At 53.8% G+C, this 21,144-nt stretch overlaps 2 protein-coding genes across 3 annotated transcripts; one reads left to right on the forward strand and one right to left on the reverse strand.

The window, feature by feature from the left end:
- Positions 1–2,485: 2,485 nt before the first annotated feature.
- LOC141969408 (uncharacterized) lies at positions 2,486–7,519 on the reverse strand. The gene is made up of 9 exons (XM_074925139.1): positions 7,272–7,519; positions 6,932–7,083; positions 6,447–6,535; positions 5,739–6,227; positions 4,896–5,048; positions 4,406–4,582; positions 3,821–4,053; positions 3,087–3,196; positions 2,486–2,628 (listed from the first exon to the last, which is right to left on the reverse strand). The coding sequence occupies exons 1-9, from the start codon at positions 7,517–7,519 to the stop codon at positions 2,486–2,488; spliced, it is 1,794 nt and encodes a 597-aa protein (XP_074781240.1).
- Positions 7,520–10,477: 2,958 nt separating this feature from the next.
- Positions 10,478–20,299, forward strand: LOC141969301 (peptidyl-prolyl cis-trans isomerase H). Of its 2 annotated transcripts, none has more exons than XM_074924918.1 (10): positions 10,478–10,681; positions 11,170–11,234; positions 11,865–11,888; positions 12,388–12,432; positions 12,874–12,916; positions 14,648–14,740; positions 16,299–16,386; positions 17,144–17,184; positions 18,415–18,503; positions 20,094–20,299. In XM_074924918.1, the coding sequence occupies exons 1-9, from the start codon at positions 10,616–10,618 to the stop codon at positions 18,481–18,483; spliced, it is 534 nt and encodes a 177-aa protein (XP_074781019.1). In that variant the 5' UTR covers positions 10,478–10,615; the 3' UTR covers positions 18,484–18,503; positions 20,094–20,299. The 2 variants fall into 2 exon arrangements, with proteins under 2 accessions (XP_074781019.1, XP_074781020.1); XM_074924919.1 differs by having other exon boundaries at positions 10,577–10,737.
- The last annotated feature ends 845 nt before the right edge of the window (positions 20,300–21,144 follow it).

Below are 21,144 nucleotides of genomic sequence, written 5' to 3' on the forward strand. Positions count from 1 at the left end.
GCACGTTGCACATACAAAGCACAAGTTATTTCCCTTCCAGCCACGCTACGTTCTCAGAGGAGCATTTTCCTTTTCAACCGCATGGAGTGCTAAGGCTTGGACAACACGCCCAAGCCAGAGTTGACCTAGAGGTGAATCCTGTATCTTTTGTAAGGGATAACCTTTGTGCTAATAGGTATTACAGTAAGTTGTAACAAACCACCTATTCTGATGTAAAAAGTGCAAGTATTGAAACCTGAACAACAGGCCCTGAGCCAAAGCTCCTCACTCTGTACGTAATCATCAGTGAAATATGTATGGAAGATGTAGCCGTCTTGAGTGTACATTTATCTTTGTTTGTGTGTGGATAAAATAACAGGGTCATGGAGACAGTTGTCTGTCATTGCGGCCTGATGTGAGCCCCTGCACCTAATCCAATTAGATAAGCAGGGAACTCCCTGAGCTTCTCCCTTGAGCCCTGGCCCGGCTCGGGGGGAACCTAACCTTTTCTTCAAGAACATCGACATCCTGATGTGCCGAGGAAGGAGAGTGGTGGGGAGGTTCTTGGAAGACCCGCTCCGAGAAGGGATCAGGATGACGGGGCCCAAAGAGTGGGGGTGAACAGAGTTAAATCCAGTTGATGGCCGGTCACGAGTGGCATCCCCCAGGGCTGGGTGTTGGGGCCACTCCTGTTTAACATCTTTATTGATGATCTAGAGCAGGGGATGGAGTACACCCTCAGTCAGTTTGCAGATGACACCCAGTTGGGTGGGAGTGTTGATCTGCTCGAGGGTAGGGAGGCTCTGCAGAGAGACCTGGACAGGCTGGAGCGATGGGCTGAGCCCAACTGGGGGAGTTTCACTGAGGGCAAATGCCGGGGGCTGCCCTTGGGCCACAACAACCCCCAGCAGGGCTACAGGCTTGGGGAGGAGTGGCTGGAGAGCTGCCAGTCAGAGAGGGACTGGGGGGGTGATTGACAGATAGCTGAATATGAGACAGCAGAGTGCCCTGGGGGCCAAGAAGGCCAGTGGCATCCTGGCTGGTGTCAGCACTGGCGTGGCCAGCAGGGACAGGGAAGGGATCTGACCTGTGTGCTCAGCACTGGTGAGGCCGCCCCTTGATGAGTGGGTTCAGTTTTGGGCCCCTCACCCCATAAAGGCCACTGAATGACTCGAGCATGGCCAGAGAAGGGCAACGGAGCTGGGGCAGGGTCTGGAGCACAGGTCTGCTGGGGAGCGGCTGGGGGAACTGGGGGGGTTCAGTCTGGAGAAGAGCAGGCTGAGGGGAGACCTCCTGGCCCTCTGCAACCCCCTGACAGGAGGGGGCAGAGAGGGGGGATGAGTCTCTGGAGCCAAGGAGCCAGCGCCAGGCCCCGAGGGAATGGCCTCAAGCTGCCCAGGGCAGGGTCAGGCTGGATCTGAGGAAGGATTTCTGTGCAGAAGGGGCTGTTGGGCGTTGGAATGGGCTGCCCAGGGCAGGGGGGGAGTCCCCGGGATCCCTGGAGGGGTTTTAAGGGTCAGATTGACATAGCGCTGAGGGACATGGCGTAGTTGGGAACAGTCAGTGGGAGGTTCGTGGTTGGACTGGGTGATCTGTGGCCTTGTTGAGTTTTTCCTCGGGACTTGTGGCTGGGCCTGACCTCCTGCTTCCAGAAAGCCACGCCTCAGGGCTGAGCTTATCAGGGGTCTCTGGAAGGGTGCAGGGGTGAGTCACCAGAAAGGCACACCCAGGGCTCCTGGGTTGCCCTGAAACACACCCCCTGTGAGAATGGGACACCCTGAGGCGGGGACGTACGGCCCCTCGGGTGCGACAGGGAGCCCGCGGTCGTTTCCCTCTACCCGAGGGAGGGGAGACTGTGCCCGGGGAACACGGCTGGATTCCCCCGGCCCTTGTGGGGTGTGGCCTCTCCTAGTCGGGGTTAACATCTGCTCCCTTCCAGCCGGCGGCATCTCCGTAGACCTACACAGCAGGAGGTACAGGTTAAACATCCTCTACCTGCGTGTCATTTCCACAGAGGACGTATCTGTATCTGTCTCCGTGCCCACTCATTTAGTCGTTTCTCCACCTGCTCCAATTGCATGTATCGGCAGCTGGGGCACCCGTCACGCCTTGCCTCCTGCCCCACTGGTACCTGCACTACCAGGAGGGGAGGAGAGCCCTGTCACAGGTGCTGGGGACGGCCCTCAGCCGTCCCCTCCCTGTTGCAGCTGGCACCTCCTCGCTGCAGCTTTGGTAGTCAGGCTCACCCGAGCCTGCAGAGCTTCGCACAAGGCCACTGACCGGAGGCGGGAGCAAGGTCCACAGCGCTGCACTCCAGGGCTCCTCCGGACCGCTCACCCGCAAGGGCTCCACGGGCCACTGAGCTGCCAAAGCCATGCCTGGAGAGGCGGCTGTTCCGGGCGCCGGCTGTGGCAGAACCCTTTTTCCTGCAGGCCTCCATGGCTGCTTTCACTCGCCAGAATGGGGGCGACAAAGAATTTCCACCAACTTTCCTGAGTGTTTTTTATCACTTTAATAACTCTCCCTCAAAACTGTCACTGTCGGACAGTGTTGCCCCAGCAGGGATATCCCAGGCTTTGGTGACCTTTGGCAGAAGAGCAGATGTCCGGCGACAATCCTCACCAGATCTGGTTTTACGTTTACCGGTGGCTGGGAGAGAAAAAGAAAGATCCGATGTTACTTCCACAGCAGACCGAGCCCACAAAGGCAATGGACAACTCTCAACTGCCACAGGACGCTGTGAAGGTCTGGAGAGATTTAAGGCCTCCAGAGGAAACCAGAAGGGATGAAAGGGACACACACAACGGAAGAAATAAGATTTTCCATGTTTGACCATAAGGAGCCAACCTTCTAAAGCCCGTGAAAGAAACTCCAGAGGAAGCACTGTCAGGAAATTCTTCTCTGGAGATCCCGCTCCCTGTTCTGGGGTTTCACCTAACAAGACCTGCTTTATGCTCTGCAGGATGAGCAAGCAACTTCTGTCTCCTAATTCCACGTGACCAGGAATGACATGGAAAAGGCTTCTACGCTTTCAATATCTCAAGCCAAACCCAACCGTAATCCCTAACCCGCCCGAGCACTGAAGAATCACATCTGGAGCTGCTTACCTGAGCCCGATGGGTTGACGCTCGGTGCCCTGGCCTTGCTCGCACCTCCGCTTTCTGGCTGCAGAGTCTCGCCGCTGTTCCTGCTGGCTTCTGCCAGCCTCTCATTAGCCCTGTGAGAAATGCAGGAGCGTGCAAAAACGACTCTTGCTCACGGTGGCACCAAGCGGTTCCCCAGGTGTGACGCTGCACTGTTGGGCTGAGGAACACAAGACTTCCGAGCCACCCACGTGTGCTGCTGCTCGGGCTTCCAAGCAGTCTGTGTGAGGTCTCTGTCAGACCTTTCCCAGAGGGTCGTAAGGACTCCGGGCTCTTTCCCTCCTCCCGCGGTAAACACAGACTGTTATCACGGACAGCAAAGAGATTATTTTTGCCTCACAGCCTCCTGTTCTGTCCCCTCTGCCTTTTCCCGTGTGTCTCCCCTCAGCTGGAGGGTAACAGCAGAAGGGAAAGGAAGCTCCTCTTTTCCACCATACGTGCAGCAAGAGGAGGCGGCTGCAGAAAACCTTTCCAAGAAAACTAACTAAACCACCCTCCAGACAGGCCTGATCGGCTTGGTTACTTCAGGGTCCGTCAAGAGAAACAAAACCAGGGCTCGGCAATGGGAGAGCCCAAGGTGGGCTCTGCAGAAGTGCACACATCGTGCTGCCCAGATCCAAGAAAGGGACGTGGGCTGGAAAAGCCACAATGAAAAGGGTCCTGTTGTATTAGGTGGGGAAAAAAAAGTTTGGACTTACTTATTCAGTTTGTTTCTGAGAACTCTTGCAACGTCCTCCATCACACAGAAACGCTTGTGAGAGCTCTTCAGTTCTGCCTGAGCATAAGCCAGGAGCAGGGCGGTCGACTCCTGCTTCTCCTGTGCTCTCTCCAGCTCGAGTGCCTGAGCTCTAATGATCTGCTCCAGCTCGTTTCTCCAAGAGGCGACAGCGGTGTTCATCTCTTCTATTCTGGCTTCAGCGGCTGCCTGTACCTAAAAGAGAAGATGCAACTTCAAGAAACGGGAAGACAAAGGCAATGCCCAGCCCTCTCAACAAACCTGCTCTTTCCGCCACTTTGACATAAAAGCTCTTAAACAGCCTAAACGCTGCCTGGACGAGGAGCAGCAAAATGGCTGCGTGTTTTTCACGCCCACTGGTCCCAGGACACACGACACACAGACTCTGACGCAGCCTTTTGCAGCTGCCCGCCTTCCCTACGGGAAAGCCAAACCCACAGCACTAACAAAGAGAACCACGTGCCCAAGACAAAACCCCCAGAAGTCGTGAGCGCAACCACAAGAGGACGCAACGCCAACGACAGATACCAATGGTACATGAACTGACCTGCAAAAGCTGACTCTGATATCGCTTCTCTTCCTGCTCTGCTGTGGTGTGAGCTGGGCCAGGAGTCGCCAAGCGATCTGACAGAGTTGTCACCATCTGTTCCATCTCCTTATTTAGAGCTTCCAGCCGCAGAAATTTTTGGGACAGCAGCTCCAAGTCTGCGGAGATTTCGCGCACCTGTATGTGGGGAAAAAGAACCTGCCTTGAGCAGAGGGGTCTCAAGTCTCGGTGAAACTCCATCAGAGGGATGCATCGAGATCATGGCTGTCAATGCACTGAGTTTGTATTTCAACCCAGGGAAAAGGCGCTTGGATTTCGGAAAGTACGTGCGCCTTTCAAGCCCTTGCCAACAAGATGCTCCAGCTTCCACCCATCCCTCCTTTCCAGACAGGCTCCGCGGCAAAGGCGCTCACTCCTCCTGCAGCATCACAGCACGTCCGTGCCTCAGAACAGCTTCAGAGACATTAACGTGTTGACAGCCTTTGTATACCTTGGCCTTCGCCTTGTCCAGGTCCTCCTGCAAGCGGGAGTTTTCTTCCTTCAGGCGACTGCACTGGTGCGTCGAGTCTTGCAGTGCAGTTTCTGCTGTGTGCTGCTTTCTGACAGCATCAGCGAGCTCTCCTTGCAGCTGTGCCTCTGTTCTCTAGGGAAACAACGAGTACAAAGAAAAATAAGCCCAAGTCCGTATTTTTACTTCCAGTTACTAGTTCACAGACCGAGATCAGTTTTCTAAGTGCATCGCAAAGCAAAGCCATCGCATCCACGGGAAGAAGAGGGCATCTGCACAGCTGATGGTCTCCAGCCATCCCTGGCGAGTGAAGACGACTGCAGAAATGTCATCACTCGGTGAAGATTTCTGTCTCCCAGCACATTCCCCTCGGAAGATGCCGAGACTGTGCCTTTGTGGGGTTTGGCTTGTTCCTTAAGTTAATGCTAAAATCTAACCGGAGGCCAACGCGGGAGCTGTCGTTGGACTGCAGCCCTTTCTCCCGTGATCCCAGCCAAGGCTTCCTAGAGCCAGCTCTGTGTATCAGCCTTCACGCCATTGTTCTGCTACACAAACGCAACCCAACGCCTGCCTCAGCGTTTCTACGTACGTGTGTGTCTATAAACATCTCAAGGCTTGTCAGAACCTTCCGCGATTCCAACAAAACCAGCGCAGAACAGAACCAAGCCGAGCGAAGGACTCCCGCGCACGTTCCGCACACCTGCCGACTCTTAGAAGCGCCAGACGGCCTTGGGAACCGCTCTCCTTTAAGTCAGTCTTGGCCAGTGCTCACCTCACCTCTTTTTCTACCTTGTCGGCCTCGCATGTAAAGGCACCACCACTCACCATTCGTTCCTGGGCGGCCTTGTTCTGCGCGTCTCCCATCTGACGGAGCAAAAAGTTTTCACTTTGGAGCTCGGCCAGTTGTTCCTGCAGCTCTTCTGCCTTCTTGGTGACATCTTCTCTCTTCTGATCGTTTTTAAGATATAGACCATACCAGTCCACTGTCTCTCTCTTTGTCTGTTGTAATTCACTTTCTGCCTTCTCTAAAGCCGATGTCTTTTCCAAGAGGGCTTTTTTCAGTTGGTCCACTTCCTTTTCCAGCCCATCAGCTTTTCTTTCGGATTTGCTCAGCTGACGAGACAAGCTCTTGATTTCTTCTCGCATCTGAGCGTTTTCCTCACAGAGCTGTCCTTGCACCCGAAGGCACTGGTGGCATTCTGTCAGACACACTTGCGCCTGGACACTTTCTGATGGCTGATGTGTCCCAGGGCTCAGGTGGGAAGGGGATGAATCTGACCCCACCGTCAGTACTCGGGCTCTGCCATCTTCTGCCTGTTCAAAGTTACAGAACACAAATGGACAGCACTTAGGGAATCAGCTCAAACCAGGAGACAGCAGCAGCATTTCATACAACCAGAAGAGGACTGTCAGCTGCTTGACATCAGATGATCAAAGAGTTTTCAATAACTCTGCCTTAGACACGATTCATGGAAAAGTCTGGCTTTGCATTAGCATGGGAAGGAGGACTCGAAAATCTCTGGTTTTGCATACCTCCGGCCCAAAGCTCTGGCTCTCCTTGACGCCTTCTTCATCTGATGGCGACTTACGGACGGCCGACTCCAAGCAGGCGGCAGGCTCATCTACATTAAACACACATATTGTTGAAACCAGAGTGAGCTCACACAGCTCCTTGATGCCTACAGTGCTTTCCCAACCGTCGTGCTTCCAGAGACAACCCTAGCACAGCCACACACCCCAAAGCCAGGGGGACCTGTCAAAATGCAGATTCCAGACACGTCTCTTTTCCCTGTGCCAGGGGGATGACGGGATGGCTCAAAGTGATCAGCAATGAGCCCCGAAGGAATGAGCGTCTCGAGAGTTCTGCTTTGCAGGGACAAGGCCCGGCAGTGCACGTTTTCCTGGATCCTCAGCCACACCACGTCATCGTTTCCAAACGGCCCGTCTCCACGGCAAGCCGCCACAAGGGCAGGCGACAGGCCTTCTGCCCATCCCTCCTCCACCCCGGAGAGTCCTACCTGCTCTCGGCAGGGCGGGTGCACACCGCCTCGCTGCTGCCCCACGGGGAGTGCTGGGTTCTGACACCCCTTTGGCTTGGCCTGGAGCAGCTTCTCCCTTCTTTTCCCACCCTCTGCCGTCCACGGGCCGCACGCTGTGACTGCGCCTGCGCCTGGAGAGACAAAGAGCAGAGCCAGTCGTGGGCACAGCTCACGGCAAGGAGAAGGGCCCGTTGTTGCCCGCCCTTTCCGTGTTGACCTCCCTCGAGGACCAACGTCCCCAGGCACAAAGCTGAGCCCCAGGGGAGGAAAAGAGCCCCGGAGCTTCCCAGCCAGCGCCCGCCTGCCTGCGCCCCGTTACCTGTCGGCCTTGTCCCAGCAGTCGGTGTCGCGCTCCTCCACCAGCGGCCGCGCCGGGGCCCAGTTGCCAGTGGCGGCTGCACGGTGCAGCTCGTCCTGTGACTCCGGCGGCAGCTCGTGGCCACCGCTGATCCTGGAGGACACGGGACCCTCCGCTGCCCCCCTGCTCCTGTCCTTCCTGCACAGCCACTGCCAGATCCTCCTCAAGGCCCGGCGGGGGTGGGCACTGAACCGCCTCCCCTCCTCCATCCCTGGGGACCGGTGCCAGGCAGGACTTAGTGGGCGCTGCCTGGTGTCGGCTGCCAACAGAGGAGCCAACCCCAAGGAGTGGCAGGGCACGGGCAGCTGCCTGCAGGCTCAGCCACCACCAGCAGCGATGGCAGCACCAGCTGCACCAGTACCAGCTCCACCAGCGCTGCCACCAGCTCCACTGGTAGCTCCAACAGAACTTGCACCAGCAGCACCAGTTCCCTTGGCAGCACCAGCTCTACCAGTGCCTCCAGCACCAGCCCACTGGCACAGCACTGGCAGCACCACCAGGTACTGTGTGTGCAGGGCCTGTGCCAGAACCCCTTGACTGTGCGCTGATGTCATAAAGGGCTCAATGGGGGCTGGGAGGGGCCCGTTGCTCAGGACCTCTCTGTGTGTGTACAGGCCCCGTTGCCAAGGAAACAGCCCCTGGTGCACGTGTCCAGGGGCACAGGGTTGCCCAAGGCCACCTCTCCAAGGTTCCCACCTCCCTGTGGACCCCTGTCCTCCTCTTGCCTGCCAGGCTCGTCTGTGTGGGAGACAGACGGGCTCGGCAGAGCGGGCTCTCGCCAGCAAGGCTCCCTGCAAGCACAAGAGGCGGTGGCTGGACACGCCCATGTCCCTTTTTGTGCTTCCTGGGTTCTCAGCCTGAGTTTTGGAACACCCTAGACCCATTTCTGTGCCTCTCTCTGCATCCCTGGAGCCCTGGCTGTCGCTTTAAGGGCACCCCAAGTCCCCGGGCTCCATTTCAGGATGCCCCTCCATGCCAGGCTGGAGCGATGGGCTGAGCCCAACTGGGGGAGTTTCACTAAGGGCAAATGTCAGGTGCTTCCCTTGGGCCACAGCAACCCCCAACGGGGCTACAGGCTTGGGGAGGAGTGGCTGGAGAGCTGCCAGTCAGAGAGGGACCTAGGGGGTGATTGACAGCCGGCTGAACAGGAGCCAGCAGAGTGCCCAGGGGGCCAAGAAGGCCAATGGCATCCTGGCTTGTGTCAGCACTGGCGTGGCCATCAGGGACAGGGAAGGGATCTGACCTGTGTGCTCAGCACTGGTGAGGCCGCCCCTCGATGAGTGGGTTCAGTTTTGGGCCACTCACCCCAAAAAGGCCATTGAATGACTCGAGCGTGGCCAGAGAAGGGCAAAGGAGCTGGGCAGGGTCTGGAGCACAGGTCTGCTGGGGAGCGGCTGGGGGAACTGGGGGGGTTCAGTCTGGAGAAGAGGAGGCTGAGGGGAGACCTCCTGGCCCTCTGCAACTCCCTGCCAGGAGGGTGCAGAGAGGGGGGATGAGTCTCTGGAGCCAAGGAGCCAGCGCCAGGCCCCGAGGGAATGGCCTCAAGCTGCCCAGGGCAGGGTCAGGCTGGATCTGAGGAAGGATTTCTGTGCAGAAGGGGCTGTTGGGCGTTGGAATGGGCTGCCCAGGGCAGGGGGGGAGTCCCCGGGATCCCTGGAGGGGTTTTAAGGGTCAGATCGACATAGCGCTGAGGGACATGGCGTAGTTGGGAACAGTCAGTAGGAGGTTCGTGGTTGGACTGGGTGATCTGTGGCCTTGTTGAGTTTTTCCTTGGGACTTGTGGCTGGGCCTGACCTCCTGCTTCCAGAAAGCCACGCCTCAGGGCTGAGCTTATCAGGGGTCTCTGGAAGGGTGCAGGGGTGAGTCACCAGAAAGGCACACCCAGGGCTCCTGGGTTGCCCTGAAACACACCCCCTGTGAGAATGGGACACCCTGAGGCGGGGACGTACGGCCCCTCGGGTGCGACAGGGAGCCCGCGGTCGTTTCCCTCTACCCGAGGGAGGGGAGACTGTGCCCGGGGAACACCGCTGGATTCCCCCGGCCCTTGTGGGGCGTGGCCTCCATGGCTGCTTTCACTCCCCAGAATGGGGTCGACAAAGAATTTTCACCAACTTTCCTGAGTGTTTTCTATCACTTTAATAACTCTCACTCCAACTGTCCTTGCCGACCCTGTCTGTCGTCTTTTCGGGGCATCCTGAACCTTTTGGTTTGATACAGAAATCACTGAGAGCAGATTCAAAGCCTTCAGCGGAAACTTTGGCAAACAGTAGAATGAGATAAGGGGAGCTCAAAGAGAGACGCAGAGACCCCATTATAGGGAAAATGATTTTTTTGATTTAGGGGGGAGACACCTGGACTTCACAGCACATGCTTTGGAAAGGAGGTCAACTAGCCAACACTGTGAAGAAGACTGCTTTCTTCTTCCCTCAACCAACAAAGACCTTCACCTGATTCTCACTACGTGTGCCCAGGCTACGTAAATGAATTCCAGGAGCTCCTAAGACACCCCTTTCCAGGAAATCTAATGAATAGACGTGATTTGTGTGCACGTTAAGTTGATGGCCTTTGCTAATTCCTGTGAGCCCATATGGTGGAGCACCCCCAAGGGCGACCCCAGCGCTGCTAATCAAAGAATACCTGCTAAACAGTTCTGTTGGATTCTGAGTGTTAATTTATTTGCGTCTTCACCCTGGCACACGTCAGCACCTTCTCCTCAGGCACCGCCTGCCAGAACCCATGAACATCTCCACCTGGGCACTGGAGATTTTCTCCCTATGCTCTGTGCACCGTACTGTGTCCACACAAATCAAGGAGGGGGCTGGAGAACCAGGCCCTGCTGAGGCCCAGCCCTGCCAAGCGTCCCGGGAAAGTCCCAGCGACAGGAACCTCCTCGGAGGGCGCAGGCGGGGCGAGCACCAAGGCACGGAGGCTGCCCTGGCAATAAGGGCTTTGCTTCTGGGAAGCTTAGAGCTGCCCGCGAGGGGTGAAGGCCACCTGGGCCCAGCCCTCCGACACCGCTGCTCTACCGCCTCCGCCACGGCTCTCGACACCCTCCCGGCGTCATCCGGCGGCTCGGGTCAGGAACGGCCGCGGCGCCGGCTCCGGGGCCGCCTGGGCCCGCCGGGAAAACGCTGCCGGGCCACCGGCTGCCTGCGATGCCGGCGCCCGCCCTCCGTCCCGCCGCCCGCCCGCCCGCGGCAGCGCCGGGCCCCGCGCTGAGGGGAGGCCTCAGCCCCGCCCGCGCCCCGCGGACACTTCCGGGGCCGGCGCCGCTTCCGCCTCCGGTTCCGGGCGAGGCGGCTGGCATGGCGGTGCTGGCGTCCAACCCCAGCAACCCCGTGGTCTTCTTCGATGTCACCATCGGCGGGCAGGTGGGCTCGGGCGCTGCGCGGCGGAGCCGGGGGCCGCAGCGGGAGGCGCTGCGGGGGTGAGCTGGGGTGTGGTGGGGGTGCAGCGGGAGGGGGTGCGGGGCTCGCAGGGGAGCAGTGGCCGGGGGGCTTGCGGGGGTGCTCCGGGAGGGGGTTGCGGGGTGCCCGCCGGGGTGCCCTGCCGCGGTTGCTTGGGGGCGTTCGAGCGTTCGTTGCGGAGCCTGCGGGGGGGCGGCTGAAAGCGCTCGGAGGGGCCCAGCGGGAGCGGGGCGCGGGGCAGAGTCGGGGGCTGCAGCGCTGCAGGGGCGCGCGGGGCAGGGCTGGCAGCAGGGCTGCAGGGGAGGGGTGCAGGGGTGCGCGGGAGGGGGCTGGCAGGGGTGGGGGGTGCAGCGGGGGGGCGAGTTTGTGGCGCTTCCCCGGGCGCGGCGGTGGGGAGGCTGGTGCGTGTGCGAGGGGGGCCCGGAGGGCTCACGGGGCCACCGTCTCCCCAGGAGGTCGGCCGCATGAAGATCGAGCTGTTCGCCGACGTTGTACCCAAAACAGCAGAGAACTTCAGGTGAGGAGCAGGCGGCGTTTCTGCAGCTCGGCCTGGGTCGGCTGTGGAGACTTGTGTGTGCAGGAAGGGCTCAGGGGGCGGAGGGGCCGCCTGCCCCCCAGAGCCGCTGCGCTGCTTTGCTCCTCTCTCCGTTGCCGGAGAGGTGCGGCCGTGCGGCACCCCGATGCCCTGGGGGAGGCCGCCTGGCCGGAAGGTGAAGGGCTCCAGTCCCGCTCCGCTCCCCGTGTGGAGCTTCTCGTACGCTCGGTGCCCTTGGGAAAGGCCGTACCTTGAGGGCACGGCCACGCGGTTCTCTTGGCGCTGACCGCGGGATGCACCGCTTGGGCGTCCCACTGCCACGGGAGAGATGGATGTAGCCTCTTCTCTGGGAAACACGGTGCCTGCTCCACGTTCACTGCCCCTTACGAGCTCGGCGTTAAATATCTGCCCTGCTCAACTGCAGAAAGCAGAGAAGTCTCTTTTAAAATGGCAGTGGGGAGGAGTTGCTGCCGGTTACGGTTGCACCGGGGTCGTCCCCGATGCAGCAAGGGAAGTCCTGCACACCAGGCAGTGCACGTTGGCTGAACGCAGCGCTCTGTGTCCTGCGGGGGCAGATGTGCCTCACGCTCCGCTCTCTTTTTTGTCTTGCAGGCAGTTTTGTACGGGCGAATTCAGGTAAGCGGCTTACGGTGTCCTGTAAAGTAGCCCACCCGGAGAAACAGGAGTGGCTGAGTGGGAAGAAGGCTCGCTTGGAAGCGTTTCTTACCCTGCCAGTACAAAATGAAAGAGTTGCAGACAACTGCTCTGATGAAATTGGGATGAGCTCGGTCCGTCGCAGAGGTGGCGGCCGTTCCCTTGCGGGCATGACTTTGTTCGTGCTCAGGTTGCTCTGAAAAGCCCTGTCTGCACATCCCACCTGCTCGTGCTGCAGAGGGCGGTGGGATCCCCTAAAGGTGCTGGCTTGGGTGGTGTAGGGAACCGTGTCATTTAGCGGGCAGAGCTCGCTCGAGGTTTGCCTTTGCCTCGGGCAGCACCAGCCCGGAGCCAGGCTGCAGCACTGGGTGGTCTGTCAAGGCAGTAGTAACGTGTAGGACAAGCCCTTGGAATTCCTGGGAGGGTTTTGTGTCGGGATATGCAGTAAGTTGCAATGGTTTTCCTTGTCCTTTCCTTGCAGGAAGGATGGTGTCCCTATAGGTTATAAAGGAAGCACTTTCCACAGGTAATTCCTCTGCTTTTGTTTAGGCACTGAAGTAGCAGTCTGAGGTAGATGTGGTTTTGAGAGCTGCCTGGGGCGTTATTGGTCTGGGAGGCATCTGCAGGTCTTGGCTGATAGCGACCTTCTGTAGCTCTGGGGCCTTTGGGGGTCTGTCAGGTGTGTACGCTGGGGTCACTGGGAGGGATCCCCCGTGCCCGGTGCGTCAGGTCAGAGATCACGTTCTGGCATCCGTCCTCTAATCGCTATCCCTGGTCGAGCAGCAGCGGGTCCCGAATTGCCCGCTAGCAGCGAGTAGTTAATCTTTGTTGTAGACGTTAGACTGTAGCATTCACAGCCGCTGGTAAGTGTCGTTGTGCAGCGAGGCAGAACTCCTGTTTGCCCCATGTGAAGAAGCTTCTTGAGACATCTGTCTACTGAGAACTGAGCATTGTTTTACTTCTTCAGGGTAATCAAGGATTTCATGATCCAAGGAGGTGACTTTGTAAACGTGAGTACTGCTATATTCCTTTGGTGCTTTTCCTACGTGGTATATTAAGCAGCTGCTTCCCAGGGTCCGTGCTGATCTGTGGGGTCTCTTGGCTCTCTTTTGAGGTACTCTAGTCACTGGAGGTTTCCTCGTAGCATTGCTGCCGTCTTACTGCCACAGACTATAATGTACTTGGAACCAAATCTTGGGTGAGCATAGCTTGTCCTTCCCAAGATATTTTCTCTCTAAAAGAAGCATGGCGGTACAGCTAGAGGCTTCTCAAACTTGCAAAGTTTGTTTTGGTTTTTTTTACCGTGTTGTCTTTCCTCCTTCTCCTGTCCCCCCCAAACAAATTTCTGTTAGCTCTGTGGAGAGAGACCCTAGGTACGGAAGCAAGTGTCTAGTGCAAAGGATAGTTAAATAAAAACTAACTGTTTGTTAGTGAATTGTCTGACAATAGAAAAGAATTTTGTGCCCGCAGTGGTGGTCGTGCTCTGGATAAGCAGAGGATACAGGGAAGCCTGGAGGACCACAGGGTCTCTTCCCTGTCCTAGGACCCAGTAAAATGATTTCCTTTCTGGAAGTATTTCAAAACATGAGGGGGATGATAAAGCTGGGGTCAGGCTGGCTCTGAGGAAGGATTTCTGTGCAGAAGGGGCTGTTGGGCGTTGGAATGGGCTGCCCAGGGCAGGGGGGGAGTCCCCGGGATCCCTGGAGGGGTTGAAGAGTCGGGCTGAGCCAGCGCTGAGGGATCTGGGGCAGTTGGGAACGGTCAGGGTGAGGTTCATGGTTGGACTGGAGGAGCTTCAAGGGCTTTTCCAACCCAGACGATTCTGTGATTCTGTGAAATCAACCCAGGGAAGTGGCTGTTGGAATAGTGAATGTAACTGACTGTGCCAGAGATACCGGGCTGCATTGCTTCTGCAGCTTTCCCCAAATGGTTCCTCACTGCAGCATCTGTCAGGCTGTTCTGTCGAAGGGTCCCTGCTCAGTCCTTTTGGCGTCATACACGGGAGTGTCTCTGCAACCCCGGACCAAAGGGCAGGGTGGCCTTTCAGCCACGCCACGACTTATGTGTCTTGCCTGAACCATGCGTCAGGCTTGTGCAAAGTTACAGATTTGTGAGCAGTCAAAGCTTGCAATGTGCAGCTGCTAGGGGCCACGCTGCTTTAACTTAGAAGCGTCTTGAGGGCTGAGGGCTGGGGCTTGTCCTTGTAGTACAGGATGTCTCGACTTGGTAGAAAGTTCAGCAAAAGGTAGAAGCTCCATCTTTCAGAAACTGTCCTTGATGAACAGCGAGATCACTTCCCTGTTTCCTGTAAGATCACAGAAAATAAGGTGAAATAAGGAAGCAGCAACCAACTTTTTCCAGGCAACCACTTCCCTTTTCTCACCAGCCCCTACTTTGATGTCCCCTCCCCTTTCCCTGCCGAGGCCAGGGGGGTCCATCCCAAGCCATCTGTAGCCTCTGTCTCTCTCTGGGAGACTTGAACCTGATCCTTACCACCTCTGTGGGTTTCTGCCAACACGTGGATGGCAAAGGATGTGCTGTGGAGTTAGAATCCACTCGATGATCCTCTTCAGAAATGAAACATTGAACGTGTTCACTGCTGGTGTGTGCAGATGGCAGGACGGCACCCATTTTGGGCTGGGTTTAACCCTGTCCTTTGGCTTGGGCATTTTAAATTTAGTTTTTAAATGGAGCTGTTCCGTAGCAGTTGCTGTGGCTGAGTGGGCACCTCTCTCGCGCAGGGCGACGGCACTGGAGTAGCCAGTATATACAGGGGTCCTTTTGCGGATGAAAACTTCAAACTGAAACACTCTGCTCCTGGGCTGCTCTCTATGGTGAGTATAAAATAGGGACATTCTAAGACTAAAAAGCTTTTGGTATTTTCTCTGTGCCCTTTTCCGAAGCGTATAAGTGATTTGCCAGACAACAGGAATCTCCAGCACCGGATACAAGGTCTAAAAGACCTGCTTTGTAGCTCCTGGCCAGAAGGCTCCTCATGAGTTAATGTGTTGAGTGACACAGTCCTGATCCTGCAGCATCCTTTCTTTTTTGTCTATTGAAGTGCTGGGGCAAGGTTTTTTTATGAGCTTTGAGAGTTGCTTGATTCTTAACAGTTTTCTTACTGTGGCAAGCAGTGGTGTTTTATTCTTCTCTGATAGTGTTATCAAACACTGACCTCAGCAAGGATGAAACAAAGAGATTTGGGAGTTTCAAAGCCATAGCAATGTTACCATGGCATCTTTTAGAACATAGGCTTCCTGTTCAACATTGTAGGAAAAACTGCAACCATTGCATGTTGTCTAGTAGGGACAATACACTGGCTTCTGCAATGGAAAGCAAGTGGAGCCAGTGCCTCAGTGTTCCTCTCCAGAGCTGCTTCTTGCCCAGCTCCTGCAGCTGCCCTGCCCTTAAAACCACTTGCTGAGAGCATTCACTGTTTGGATTAGTTATTCACCCAGTTCAAAAAACAGCCTCAGACAAGGTGTCATGATGCAACTAAGCAACCCATGTACTGTGGTGTGGGAGAAGGGATCCACCCTGGTACTGCCAGCTTTGCATTAAAGTGCCATGGCTCTGGCATCGTCCTGCTGGGCCAAACCGTGGTCTGTCCCAGCTGAATCCCTCCCAAGCTGTCCCTGGCTTGGCAATAAGTAAAAGTCCACTGTGATCATGCCCTGTGCTGTCCTGCAGCTTCAAAGCTTGCTTAGTTCACTTGTCAGTTCAGAAAGATGATTTAGTGTCACCTGATGGTCAATAGAGCTTTTAGGAATTGAAGTGGACTGAAGTGTGGCAAGGGGTTTTCTTAGCAGAGCGCAAATGCTCTGGGTGTTGCACTCGGGTGTGAATTAAATTTCACAACTCCATCACACGGTTCCTGTGAGCCCCATGCCAATATGATTGTTACCTTTCTCATCCTGATCATCAGAACAGACGCAGGGGTTGTTTTGTTCTATTCTGAGAACACCTTCCAAATAGGTGAAATTGGCTGCTTTTTACTTTTGTCCTGCTAGTTCCTGGCTTTTAGTTTTCCCCAGGATAGTAATTCACCCAGTAAGTACTGATCACCAAAAAGGTCAGCCTTTTTTCAGGAGTGTGCTCTAGAGCCCAGATGTCAGCAGTCTTGTGCTGAACATGTATAAACATAATAAAAAGTTGGTGATGTGGCTTGTGTGTGGGCTGGCATGACCAGACTTACTGACGTGGCATGTCCCAGCACAGGCTGCTCTCCTGCAGAGGTGTATCGTGCTTCCTTTGGTTTGTGTAGCAATAAGCTAAACATAAGCTAGGCTAGGTCTAGAGCAGCAGCTCTTTCCTACGTGAGACACATCAGACTTCAGTTTGGGAAAGTCTTAAATTGTACCCTTTTTGTGTTTTGTCATTCTCAACCCCCAGGCAAACAGTGGTCCAAGTACCAATGGCTGTCAGTTTTTCATTACATGCTCCAAATGTGACTGGCTGGATGGAAAACACGTAGTTTTTGGTGAGTACCTGCAGCAGAGGCCTGGTGTACCAGCTCACGGACATTCCCTGGGGTGGCAGCTGCTCAAATAAACAGCTGTGGGCTGCTTGTTCTTCCTCCCTTGCTTGCACTAGCGGAAGTATCTGTACAGCCAAATACTGAGATGGATCACTGGTGAAACAAAACATTTTCCCAGGTTAGCTTTAATCCAGGTCGGTTCCTTGATCAGTGTGTTGTGTTACTATGTAAGTCCTTGTGCCAGTGCAGAAGGCACAGGTGGGTGGAGGGATCCCTTTCTTCTCCACTGTCAGAGAGGACTGAGCTTTCAGCAGATTTTTAGATGGTAATTCTTTGAAACCACATCTGCTAACTTTTCATGTACAGCCACTTGGGCTGTAGGACTTCAAGGCCAGCCTTTTAGGCTGATGTCCTACTTCCTTCAGTTCTTAAGTAACACTGGTATCATTCATTGCCATTTTACAACACTATGCAAAGGTGGTGTTGATAGAGAGGTGGATGGTGCTGTATTTTAGCACAGCTGGAATCTCAAAACGTAGATTCCTGCACATGCGATGGGAAAAAAATCTGAATGTGGAAAATATTTTAAGAGGGATTATTTCCTTTATTACTTTAGAGATTGGTAACAAACCCTGAAGTGCCCACTAGCTACACACTGCACAAAACTTTTTAGGAGGAACAAGACCACCTGTACCTGTGATGGGGGAGGAGCAAAGGTTAAAACTGGCCATACTGAAGTGGATAAATTTTCTCATTCTAGGTAAAATTGTCGATGGGCTGTTGGTCATGAGAAAAATTGAGGTAAGTTGAATTCACCTATTTCTCTGTGAATGTCCACATTGGAAAGTCCTGTAGAGGATTAACCAGGGTTGTTCTGTTCTCTCCTGCTGTCTGTTCACAGGATACCAGGGAATACCAGTGTTGATAACTGGTATTATTGGTGTTTATCATTATAAAATAGCAGAAAATCTGTTGAGGCAAAGGCTGTCATATAGATTGACTTTAGAAATGCTATGCTCTTGTGGTTGCTGTTTAGTCTTTGAGTGGGGATTGTGTTCTTGTGGCTCTATTTGCAATGCTTTGCATTTGTTCAGGAAGCTGAAGTGAAAAGCTGTTCCATCAGCAACTCAGACAAGAGTGTAAAGCAGATCACTTCTGTGCCATTGCCTGGGATTATTCAGTGGATGCTAAATCATCAGTTCTGCTGATCCATGATCAGCATGTTTAATAAGAAAAATTAAACTAATCTTCTGATAGGCTTCCAGAAGCTGAATATGCTCAGGGGTGGTGGTTGCTACCAGTGTTGTAACTGGGTGTCACAGCATGATAATGAGTAGGTTTAAGAAATAACAGTGAGTTCAGGACAGCCAACGCTAACTTCATGGCACATGCATGGGATAATGTGCACAAGGGCCTCTGATCTACATCTGAAATACAGAGCTGACAACTATACCACAACCACAGTGTGGTATAACCCATGTGTTGCTAGTCCTCCTTGCCAGCAGCACTGCTGGGAGGGCTTTGTGTGTCGCTGAAGTGAGGGGCAAATGAAAGGAAATAAGAGACTCGTGAAAGAGAAGCTGAGTCCAGCAGAACCAGGGGCTCAGAATGAGGGCAGCTTTGTGACTGATGCTTATTTGGATTCCCCTTCTGTACAAATAGAAGTTTGCTTTGCGTGTTGCAGCTGTAATTAGTAACTTTAATGATTTAAGCCAAAGCAGCTTCAAGTGACGTGATGCCTGCTGTGTCTCATGAGGAGCTCTCCAGTTTTTGCTCTGTTCCTTACCTGCCACTCAGAGAATTGGGCTCAGGTCTGTATCCCAGACCTCTGTGCAGAGAGGGAGATCTGGCTTACGGCCGGATCCGTTGCCAAAATGCATAAGAGTGCTTCTGTGTTACTCAGAGCTGTGTTTATATTTCCATTTTCCTGATGTTGTACACACATCTCTTAGCCAGTCTTCAAGTACCTGTCACTCTCAGGATTTGCTGTGCTTTTTTAAGGTTTAACATTACATATTTGTTTGTCCCCAGAACGTGCCTACGGGTCCAAATAACAAACCCAAGCTGCCAGTTGTGATCTCTCAGTGTGGGGAAATGTAAAGCAGTGAAACAGAAATGCGGTAAGTTTGTCTTCACAGGCACCCAGTGCAATTGAACTTGGAGCTGCTGTGCTCCTTGCTTTTTTCTTGCTTTATTTTCACATTCACTTGCGTCTGCAGAGAGCTGACTCAGCTCAGTGAAACACCAGAAAATGCTTCTCTAACAGGAATAGTTTTTTGCCAGCAAAACTCTCTGAACTGGTTTCCCTCTGAGCTACACAAATACCAAAGGCAGCGCTGGAGGGATAAGATATTGCGGCTGCAATCAAGGGGAAGCCGGAGTTGTGGGAGCTCTGTCTTGGACGGGGTTAGGCTGCCTTGAAGCCTCAGCTTTAGAAACCAGTGGGTGCAGGGGAACTGCAGCAGGGCTCCAGCTGTTAGTACCCAGGCAGTCTGTGAGGTAGGGGGCTTTACTTTGACACATAGGTTGGTGAACTCTCTGATTGCTACAGAAACAAGAGCATCCGTGTGTGGAGCAGGCAGGGACCAATAAAAGGAGAAAGAAAGGATTTGAGCCTCTGCTCAGTACAGCCATAGGACTGCCACCACTGAAGGGCCGAGGAATTACCATACGTAGCCTTACCTTAACTCGAAAAAATAACCACTGTTGTCATCTGAAGGGAGATGTTTCCAGCATTTACTATTATTTAGGCTTCGTTTTGGTTAAACCAGTATGCCCAAGCTCAGGCTAACATACAGTATTCTGTTTCCATTTGTCTGCCCACTTCACCGTAAAAAACAAGCATTTAAACAAATCTGTCTAGATTTTAATGTGTCAGGCTGCAGCTTGTCAAAAATCTGCTGTATTAGCCTTTTGGTTGCTGATTTTTCAAATTTCGGCAGGCAGGCACTGACAAAAGCAAATCCCCACAATTTTTGACCTTCCATTAAATGATTTCCAGAGACATCTGGAATTGCCTGTGAAGACATGTCCCTGCTCCCATAATAAAGTCTGTCAGATCTGCAGCGTTTCAGGTTTTTGGGAGCTCCTCCTATTTGGTGAAGTGACAACAGGGAATGTAATTGTTTCATTTCCCTGGTACTTCTGGTGGCATTTACAGGCTTTTGAAGATAGGGACAACCTTGTTAACAGGCTTTCTTGCAGAGGACCCGTGTTGATGAGTGGGGTCCCCTTTAGGGTTGTCCTCAGGCCCAGACTTGCTGGTGATTTCTATTTGGAGTACTTGATCTCTGGCCAACATCCAACTTGAGACTGGAAGCTTTTCATTTCTAGGTATGAGGCTGGTGCCACTTCGCTTACTTTCCAGCCAGGCCTTAGAAAGTGCCTTTCTGCACCCTGCTGCATTTTAGGGTGTCTTTCCCACCTTCAGACAGCTAAATCAGTTACTTGTCAAGATCCTTTGAAATTATCCAGGAGAAACAGGAACTGTTGGTTTAAAGTTCAGAGGTAAATGCAGATGCCTGACAAGGAGACCCAAAAGGACTCCCAAGTTCTCTAGCTCAGGGTTGATGGGATCTAGTGCATGCAGCAAGTAGCACTCACTTGAAAATTGCTGTCACAGCACTCAGTGTCACTGCACAGTCTTGCTGTGGCAGGATGAGTTGGGAATGGCTGTCCAGCATTTTGGACCTGTTTCTTCTTTGTTTCAGTGTTCCTTCACCGATCGTTAGGTTTGTGCTGGCTCCATGAAGTTCCAACTCCAGCCAGTTCCCCCACTGTCTTAGTCCTCTCCGCAGGCCAGATCCATGCTTTTAACATTCTCCTGAAATTATTTAATAATTGGCATCAATGTTTGGGTTTGTTTTTGGTTTTTTTTAACGTTTTGAAATGTTAATAAAGAATTTTGTTAAATATGTGTGCAGTGCACATGGGTTAACATGCTTGGGAACAGATTCTTCAGGAAAGAAGGACTATGGCATCTTCAGCAATGTGCCTTACCAGGTTCAGCAGGGAACATTTACTGTGCGTGGTATGGAGGGTCATTGCTGCTGGGCAGTTGCAAAATGGGGAAGAAGGGGTGAAAGGAGCATGGCAGTGCTGTGCTCCACCAGCTCCTTTCCTCAGCAGGTAACTAAGGCTGCCTGGCAGAAAGGTGTTTGGCATCTTGGGAATCTCCAGAACCTGTCTATGTGCAGCCTTACTTAAGCGCAAGGAATTGATATGGCACAGGTTTCCATCACCATGAGTTTGCTGGGCTCTTAGGTGAGTTAAGCTGTAAAAAAGTATTTGTGAAACCTCCCCTGACACATTGCAGCACTAGGCTGTACGGCTGTTACAAGAATTTACCTGGGTGCTACAAGGGTGTTAGAGCAGGACTTTGGGCTGGGAAGCAGGGAATTATTATGCTGTAGCAGCAGAAATAGGGTCTCCTTTATCCTGTATGGTTACAGAGAGCACAGCTGCAGGATAGTGGCAAAACTGACTTTTTTTTTCTCCCAAAATCAGATTGCAAACTCACCTACCTGCTTGGGGACAAGAAAGCACCATTTCTGGGGGCTGGGCTACAGCGTGAGTTTTCTCATCTAGCAGATGAAATGTAAAGGAGTTAGGACAGAGTGTTCTGTCACGTGCAGGTGCTTCCTCCCATCCGGATACATCCCATTGCTCCTTGAGCAGCAGGAGTGGGGGGGGGGGAGGCGTGTGCTTAGCTTGTGCGTTACCCCGGGCTGATTTACTGGAGGACAGATCCTGCAGGCATGC

Source organism: Athene noctua, chromosome 22, assembly GCF_965140245.1.
Source record: "Athene noctua chromosome 22, bAthNoc1.hap1.1, whole genome shotgun sequence".
Taxonomy (NCBI): Eukaryota; Metazoa; Chordata; class Aves; order Strigiformes; family Strigidae; genus Athene; species Athene noctua.

Bases quoted from the DNA above. Each gene is read 5' to 3' on its own strand.
- LOC141969301 (XM_074924918.1), top strand. From the start codon at position 10,616: ATGGCGGTGCTGGCGTCCAACCCCAGCAACCCCGTGGTCTTCTTCGAT. The intron at 11,889-12,387 runs GTAAGCGGCTTA...CTTTCCTTGCAG, and splicing joins TTTTGTACGGGCGAATTCAG to GAAGGATGGTGTCCCTATAG. The intron at 12,917-14,647 runs GTGAGTACTGCT...TCTCTCGCGCAG, and splicing joins AAGGAGGTGACTTTGTAAAC to GGCGACGGCACTGGAGTAGC.
- LOC141969408 (XM_074925139.1), bottom strand. From the start codon at position 7,519: ATGGAGGAGGGGAGGCGGTTCAGTGCCCACCCCCGCCGGGCCTTGAGG. The intron at 6,228-6,446 runs GTATGCAAAACC...AACTTTGAACAG, and splicing joins GCCAGAGCTTTGGGCCGGAG to GCAGAAGATGGCAGAGCCCG. The intron at 5,049-5,738 runs GTGAGTGGTGGT...TTGTTTCCCTAG, and splicing joins AGGCCGCCCAGGAACGAATG to AGAACAGAGGCACAGCTGCA.